General features: G+C 37.9%; 1 protein-coding gene across 7 annotated transcripts; it reads right to left on the bottom strand.

Moving 5' to 3' along the window:
• Nucleotides 1–1,991: 1,991 nt before the first annotated feature.
• LOC112576091 lies at nt 1,992–7,970 on the bottom strand. Of its 7 annotated transcripts, XR_003101748.1 has the most exons (9): nt 7,199–7,961; nt 6,434–6,778; nt 5,740–6,087; nt 5,412–5,558; nt 4,942–5,156; nt 4,663–4,779; nt 4,367–4,424; nt 2,641–2,985; nt 1,992–2,106 (listed from the first exon to the last, which is right to left on the bottom strand). XR_003101748.1 is itself a non-coding variant. In XM_025258342.1 (5 exons), the coding sequence occupies exons 1-5, from the start codon at nt 7,269–7,271 to the stop codon at nt 4,957–4,959; spliced, it is 1,113 nt and encodes a 370-aa protein (XP_025114127.1). In that variant the 5' UTR covers nt 7,272–7,961; the 3' UTR covers nt 4,791–4,956. The 7 variants fall into 7 exon arrangements, 1 of the variants encoding a protein (XP_025114127.1); XR_003101752.1 differs by lacking the exon at nt 4,367–4,424 and having other exon boundaries at nt 4,942–5,151; nt 7,199–7,970; XR_003101749.1 differs by lacking the exon at nt 4,367–4,424 and having other exon boundaries at nt 4,663–4,775; nt 7,199–7,962.
• Nucleotides 7,971–8,951: the final 981 nt, after the last annotated feature.

Raw genomic sequence — 8,951 nt, 5'->3', positions numbered from 1 at the left:
CTTGTGATCCATCTGGTGATGTCCATGTTGCCTTGTGATGTCTTTGTGTGGGAAGAGTGTGCCTCCAATCAGTAGGTTGTTTTCTTCACAAAAGTCTGCCAGTCTCTCTCCGTTGTCATTGATGGCTTCCGATTCCATGTTTGCCAAGACATGCTCCTGCAGGTGTTGTCACTTCCCACCTTGGCATTGAGATCGCCGATGATGAGCAACATGTCGTGGCTGGAACGCTTTCTGAGGCCGCTGGAGCTGAATTCGTAAAAAGCATCCTTGTCTTCTGCCTTCAGAGTCATCATTTGGTAGCATAGCAGGCTAGCATAACAGCTTGGTGGACACTTGGAATGGAATCTTGCTCCAAAAAAGCCTGGGTCATAAGGCTTCCATTCAGCAGTTGCCTTTTCCGTTTCTGCTGTTGAAGGAGTAGAGCTCCTTCAGAGTGCTGAGCGTCTGATCTTCCTGAGAACAAGATGGGTATGTCCTGACGCTAGTCTCTCCCTCTTTACCCGTGCCGGTCCATCTGACCTCAACTGACTCCAGGATGTCCAAGTTGTAGTTGTCAAACTCCTTGACTAATTTGGAGCATCCTGCAGTCTGGTACAGGTCTGGACGTTCCAGCACCCCACCCCTCAACTTCGCTGCCTCGGCTTCAGTAAATCCGCTGTCGGGCGCCAACTTCCTTCGGTTTGGCTGTCGTCCGTCCATTAGTCCAGTCTCCTGTGTGAATTCATTACCTTCGCCATCTGTGACGAGTTCTCTGGTTTATAGTTTCTGTAACAGGATTTTTTTTTACATGGTGGGGTGTTGTTAGCCCTACCACAACCAACCTATTTTACCTCTAGTGAGGTGTCACTTAGTCGCTCTTAAACGACATGCCTGCTGGATGGCCAGGGACCCTATTCTTGCAATGCTTGCTAGCGCATCCCACCCCGGGGTCCCACAGATGACGGAGTATAGTTATAAAATGACGGAGTATAGTTATAAAAATGACGGAGTATAGTTATAAAAATATTGAGTGGAGTGAAGTCGTCTGCTTCTAATTTTTAAAATACTTATACTGTTCCTCTTACCCACACCCTTATTGTAAACATTTATCTTAAACTGAGGATAAATATATGAACACAAAGTTCCTCTTTCTAGTAAATAGCTTCTGAGTCATCGGTGAGAGTGTTTCTACGCCTGAAGACCATTCGACTAAAGTGACTTCTACCTTGGCTAACAGAAACAACTTACTATCTTTTGTCAAATGTGTGCCAAGTGCTTCAGTAGTTAGCATCACGAGGGTGAGGCTGACTGCATGGTTCAACACTGATATGAGGTATTGAAACTCTGAAACTTCACACTGACTTGTTCGCATCGTCCAGAATCATCATACTGATGCATTTCTCTGACGACTTCTGTCATCGTAATCATCTGTTCTATAGAATTTCTCGAGCAAATAAAATGTATTATATCATTTCTTATGATTGGTTACCTCACCCAAACATCTTTGTTTTAAGTAGATGAGATTTAACATACTTTTGACATGATATTTCTTGTAAATTTCGAATAACATAATTTATAATCATTATCTGTTCTATAGGCTGATTGTAATGGCATTACTTTGTTAATCCTGAATAAAATATATAAAATCAAGCAGAGTATAAATAATAAGCGAATAAGCTGTGAATTCTTTAAATTTCGTGAAAGTGTTCACTCACTTACGGCCTTTGGTGTTTTAAAACAACTGACAAAACGATTAAGCTGTCATGTCTTGTGACACACTTTCCCACTGAGGCCACTTGAACTACAAAAGCCAGACAGGAAGAGCTAAATTCGTGGTTTAAAATCGAACTCCGCGTTTCGACAGAACTTTCAAAACAGGAGTTAGTGATAAAAAGAAAACAAAGTGAGAGACTTAGAAAGAACCCATAACTGCCTTACCCAGGAAGGCGATGGGTATGGAATGACAACGGAAAACTGCGACCAAGGATATGATGATGGAAGAAGACAATAACGATATTTAAAAGAATAGGGTTGTAGTTGACAGAGTGTAGCCTTTCGAGATAGGGGTTAGACCAGTCACTTGTGCAGGCTCTGTACTTTGGTGATCTTGTGATGAAGTGATGCTTTCTGTTAAAAACAAAAGCTCTTTATAACGGGAAAGGAAGTGAAGTCGTACACAGTGACAAATAGACATGGAACACAAACAAACAAACCCGGATATGCATTCAAGAAAACACACACACTACATAAATACAAAGGTTAAGACATATGAGATAAAGCGACCTATTGGTTGAGAGACAAATGGCTGACAGCAAATTAGAGGAAACAGAGTCAAGGACCGACAGTTAAATAGGAAAAGGACAAACTGACTAATTTAGGAATTATATAAACCTAATAAATTGTGTCCAAACGTAAATATGTCTACGGTTTCTACATTTCTTTGTAAGCTCTCTTTTTTTTTTTTGTTACCTAGTTTTCTCGTGTTACTTATATACATATAAGTACAAAACACACAGAAAAAAGAACTTTAGTTATCGTAAAAGAATCTACAAAAATGACCAATTTATATAAAAACAAAATTTAAAAACCGTGGACACAGCCTATTCACCCAGACATACAGAGGAAAAGTATAAAGAAGGTAACATTTCTAGAAAGACTCACGAATGACGGTGATGTTAACACGTGTCGTCCCATGGTTAACAATCTGGAACAGCCACTGGCCGCCATCTTGCTGTGTAAAGGTCATCCTCAGTCGATATCGATATGACCCTGAACTTTCACCCATACACTCACATGGACCGAGTGTCGGGTGACAAACTTCTGAGGCTGAGTGCTCGATCTGACATTTTTTGCCGAAAGGCCGATCAGTCGACTGATGTTGGACAATTAGTTGTAGACTAACATTCAGAGATCGATAATCAGAGAGGTAGAAATCAATGCTGGACTCCACTCCCTTTTCCACAGTAATATCATGGCTGTCGGTCTGCACTTTCCACGTGCGACAATCTATTAAAAAATTGAAGTAAAATACTTATGAATTTCGGTTTGTTGTTTTTTTTTTTTTTTTTTTTTTTTTTTTCTTGATTTCTTTTTTAGTGAAATTCTTTGATGAGTTTCAAGGGAGGAAGTTTAACTTAGAAGGCATCATCGATCATTTATTCTGTATCACACATAAACATATTAAATATTTCTAGTCCCTAGGTTTTATACCACACAGCCAGGTGTGATATAAGTTCATTATGTATTTTGTCATTTTCTTTTGTCGTTGAGTGTTTCTAAAAAGAACATCATTGACATCATTCATATCCAATGACTAAGGCCATGCGAGTTGTAAATCTCACTTTATTATGTTCAAAACAGTTCAGAAACAACTGCAGCTCATCTTCAATCTTTTGGTTATATTTCAAACATTAAGTGAACTGGCTGCTTCCCTTGTTTTGGCTTGTGTACAGTATTGTTCTATCGGAGAACACTTCTCTTGTATAGCTCTTTAACCATACATTTTGTTGTTGCTTATTTACATCTATTGACTGGACTGACTTTATTCGTTCGGCTTTCAATAACACGTTTAAGTCTGCAAAAGTACCCTGACCTGAAAACAACATGTATTATTTGTATACAAGTAGCAATATTTACATCGTTAAAATGATTTATTTTGTTAAACAACAAGTTACGATTTGTGAAGTCTCTCAGTTAGAAAAGTTTCATTATTTCTTGACAATATCGTGCGATGTATCAAGGTATTAGCTATCATTACAATGATTATACCCACCTGTCCAAGGAAAAACCACTAAACTAGTCAATAGCATCGCGATTGAAAATCGTCGCCGACAAATTTTTAGACAAAGCATGGTTGTGTTAGTTTCTGGCGATGACAAGACAGCAACTCTGTGAGCCTTTAGCATCGTCGTCTTATTCACGCACCTCGAGGTCTTTTAAATTAGTTAAAAGGAAAATTATCCTTTGTAAGATGATTAAGATTATATTAAAAATTTCCCTGTTTGTGAGAAATGTCCACACAAATTAAATTTCGGCTTAGTTTGAATCCTTTGCTCTTGATGTGGTGTCAAATATGGTCTGAAACACATTTCATTCCGGCTACAATATTCAGAGGGATCGTATTAGTTTGGAGGACTTTAAAGAAAAATGTCACAGACTTGATGTTTCTATATTAATATTATTGAGTGAAGGATGAGAAAAAGAAACTTTGAGACCATTGTAAAATCTCGGAATATTTTCTGATTGTTTAGACAGTGCGCAAAAATCGTCCTGCCAGCTTAGAAAGTGGTCATGTCTTATATTAGTTGGAGGTCTGCTAATCAAAGTGGATTGTGTTATAAGAAGACATTTTCATGAACAGAGTACAGCTCAGTGTAAAATTCCTTACCCCACTGTACTATTACACCATAACGAAGACATCTTCCAAGGACAGAAAGAAAGTGTGACTAGAGGTAAACAGAAAAAAAATTGGATGATTAAAGTTGAGGAATGTACAGGCCGTCCAATGGAAGATCTGATAAACATTTCACACGCTAAATCCCATGACACACGTCAACAAAGGTCCTTGATGTTTAGAAGGTTTAAGGTTAGTGTTTACAAATAGGGCATGGCTAGGGGGAGGGACTTGACAATATAAGATATTAGAAGTTCTATTTATAGTGAGGTTTACGATGTTGGTGTCACCTGACCAAAGCAGACGACGTGACTTCACAGAAGTTGTTCGACCTTTGCCCTTTCTTACTTCCTGATGTTTGAAATCGATGACAACGCCATGGCTTTACTATAAATGTTTTGACCTGTCTAAAATAAACCGAAACAAATATCTAGTTTATTTCCGTATTTTGACATGTCAGATGCCACACACACACACACGCAGAAAGATATGACAAATTATAAGGAAAAATGATGTATTTTTTACATCTGGTTCTCGATATAAGTAGAAGAAACTGAAACACTACCCACCCTACCAAATGAGAGTTATTGAAGCATTTCTACCACAGTGTAGAGCTGAACGTCACCCACATCAGTGGATTGACCAAGGCGGTCAGCTGACTGTCCGTCACGTGACAAAGATTCTCTTAAAGTCTGCGTTACGTGGTCGACGTATTCCACTTTATCAAGAATATGATACAGTTGACAGTCCATGGAATTAATTTCTGTTATTTCATTCATCTGTGCTGCAAAGGTTCGAAAGATAAGTTATGAATAATAATAATTATTGTAACAACAACAACAACAACAACAACAACAACAACAACAACAACAACAACAACAACAACAACAACAACAACAGTAGTAGGTATCGTTACAAACCGCAAAGCTTAACAGACCTACAAAACAACGAGGTTGCGAGTCGATAGCTAATCAAGGATTTTGTGATGAAAGAAAAAGAAACCGTAAGGAATCGGTTGGTGACCCCAAAAATGTCATACCTGCTTCGCCCTCGAGAGTGTGTTCTGACCTGGCACGACACCGGAGGACTGCGACCAACGATATGATGATGAGAATGGCAATAACGGTGATGACCGAAATGACTGGTGTTAACCCCTTCACTTCTGGTCGTTCTGTACTCTGTTGACCTTGTAACAAAGTGTTGTTAATAAAAGTTTAATTATAAAAAATGCGACTGAACACATTAGCATGAAGGTATGTGCATGTGTAAAAGTACTCACGTATGAAATAGATTCATCAATGGTCGGAAAGACAATCTGACAGTTAAGGATAGAGCAATCAGACTCGGGTGTGAGCAGGTAGACTTACCAATGACTGTGATGTTAACAATTGTCCCCTCGTGACTGACAATGTCAAACTTCCACAGACCGCCATCTTGTTGTGTAAAGACCATCCTCAATCGGTATTGATATGTCTCTGACCTTTCACCTATGCACTCACACGGGCCAAATAAGATTTGACATCCGCCTGTCTTTGAGTGGTGTATGTGACATTTAGGGTCAAATGTCACACCACCAACGTTTTGATGTTGAACAACTATCCTCACACCGATATCTACAGCTGTAGAATCATTGAGAAAGAAGTCGACATTCGATTTCAGTCCGTTTTCAACAGTTATACTCTTGCTTTTGGTGTAGATTTTAAAGGCACGACGTGCTGTTACAAAACAGTTGAAAGATTTCTTACAAATTTGCAATTTTATAAATTTTATAATTTTCACAAACTTTTGTGACAAATATGGCTTTGGCCTGTCTCTTTATTTCTTTCTATTTGTCCTTTTGCATGTTAAGTATACACATCTCCTTAAGGACAGTACCACAAATATACACACCCACACAACTGAAACACACACATATACACACATACCTTTACGCACACAGACACAAGCAACAAACATATGGTAGAGAACTGTCGACAGATATACTATCAAGAACCACTAACTCAAACACAAACACCTAAAGAGTAAGTAAAAATTAAGAAAGGAGAAACAAGAATGACTCACGAATGACTGTAATGTTAACAAACATCTCCTCATTGTTGCCAGTGGTGAACACCCACTGGCCGCCATCTGGCTCTCTAAAGGTCATCCTCAGTCGATATCGATATGATCCTGAACTTTCACCCACACACTCGCATGGACCGAGTGTCGGCTGACAGACTCCTGTGTCTGAGTGATCAATCCGACACTTTTTGCTAAAACTTCCATTACTTGACCGATGTTGGACAATTATCCGTATACTACCATTCAGAGATCGGTAATCAGTGAGGAAGAAATCAATGTTGGACTCCACTCCGTTTTCCACATTAATATCATGGCTGACAGTCTGCACTTTCCACGCGCGACAATCTGTATCAACAAAAAAAAAAAAAAAAAAAAAAAAAAAAAAAAAGCAAAATACTAACGGATTTAGTCGTTGTTTTTGACTTATTTATTGAGGAAACCATTTGGTGCGTTTTAAGGAAGTAAATACACTGAGACGAGAAGACAGTCAACCTGCTATCATTAGCACCATCGTCTGTCTCAATCACAAACCTGTAGACGATTTTAATAAGTACAAAAAAAAACCTCACAAAGACAAACTATTGAGATTACACTAAAAGTACTGTTGTTAGTGAGAAATTTCCTTGGTACGAATATTTACAAATTTCATTTCTACGTAGTTTTGATGCTTTATTTTTATAGTGTTTTTATTATTTATCAGCGCACACCTTCTCCATCGACAGTTCTTACTGTCCTGAACATTGGAAGTCGGAAATTATTACTTACCTTCCAAAAAAGTAAAGATGCATATCGACACAGTTGTCACAAATCTTTTCAGATATTTATACCTAGAAGGCATTGCTTTTAAATGGTGTATACACAGGAGAACACACAGAGCACCAAGGCGGTCCGGTGGCGCAACGGTTAGCGCCTATCACCCATACAGTGAAGGATGGGTGTCCTGGGTTCAACTCTCGTCTCGGGCACGCTGTTCTTTCTCCTCATGTGGCATCTGTTTACAGCGCTGGTTGCCTTCCCGTGATATAGACCTAGTTACTGGCTTGGCATAAACACCAGTCTCGCCCACTCTTCCTCCACACGATTCGTAGGTTGACATTGCGCTTCGTTTTTGCCTCAGCTTGATTTAATTACAGATTTGTTCATTCGTTGACTAAAACTTTCATTATTAGCGGTCATTTTTGTATTTAAATAGAAAATAGAAACGTTAAAAGTATATTAACTAATAGCAAGCGGGAAGTTTTTTTACATGTTTCCCCTTGAACCATAAGATGTGAATCTATAAAAAAAAGGTTTTTTGTAACATTTTTATGTATCTGCGTAAAGATAAATATTTATACTCCTGAACAGTATTCGCCTGTTCTCCGTTTCTCAGATTAACAAGTCTTCCTGTTTGTCTTCCTGGCTGACACTGTTGATACAAGGAAATAAAAAGCTGAAGACTCTTACAGTTCTTCAAACTTCAGAAAGATTCTCTGTTGCTGAAGAGTAGTATGTCTGTAGTTAGTCCGAATTGAGAAACGTTATCTAAAGGTGTTTTCATCTGTATGGATTATTTATTTACTGGTATCAGTGAGATAATTTTAAGTGGTTATATGTGTAGTCATACTATTTTATTATGCTTGCATTTTTTCTGTAAGTTGCAATTTTCATCATTTAACTAAGCTGTGACACACAACAAGAAACAAATATAAACACACATGTAAAGCAAGTGACCATATAATAAAAGCTGTGAACTGAAAACATGTTTCCTACATATTCTAAGAAAATGAAATTCATGTTAATGGCGATGGGAAAGTAGCAAACAGACTGAACACCAGCCCCATCATCTAAGTTAATTGTAAACCTAAGACGGTTTTAATCAGCAAGAAGAAGAAATCGCAGGGAAATAAGATTAGAGACTGAACTAAATATTTCCTTGATTTTAAGAAGCGTCCTTTATGAATAAGGGTCTCATCACAGTATACTTATTCTCAAATTTGTACAGTACTGAACAGTTTTAGTCACACTCGATTTAAGCAAAAATCAGTCGTTAATGATTTTTTTCCTATTTAGCGCTGAATTAAGACTGAAACAAAGTTGCTTCTAGTGATATTTAGGTGCGAAAGATGGTGGAGTAGATGTCATTAAACGAATAATTATGACACTAAATAGGAGAATGTGCAGGCAAGTAATAATATTAGTGATGGGGGATTACTCTATTATGTTGCCATAATTCACTTGAAGATCAAGGTGACACTCTGATAGCGAATGAACAATCGAAATATGGGAGCTAATTTGGAAAAAATAATAATTAAAATAAAATAAATAATGTGAAATTTAATGTGTTATCAATAGATTATGAATAATACAGTGGTGATTTTACCATACAGTCCCACTCAAGGCCTAATGACAGATCGGAAAGACATTAATACTACAAGTGGTTTGAATCAGTCTGGATTTAAAGGCATGACGGACATTATTCTTGTTAATATTCATGTTGTGTTATAACCTAACTAAAAGCTGCGAAGTATTTTGCTTT

The sequence above is a fragment of the Pomacea canaliculata genome, linkage group LG11, assembly GCF_003073045.1.
Source record: "Pomacea canaliculata isolate SZHN2017 linkage group LG11, ASM307304v1, whole genome shotgun sequence".
In the NCBI taxonomy this organism is placed as follows: Eukaryota; Metazoa; Mollusca; class Gastropoda; order Architaenioglossa; family Ampullariidae; genus Pomacea; species Pomacea canaliculata.
The sequence above is the reverse complement of the archived record's forward strand: the minus strand, read 5'-3'. Positions and strand labels throughout refer to the sequence as shown.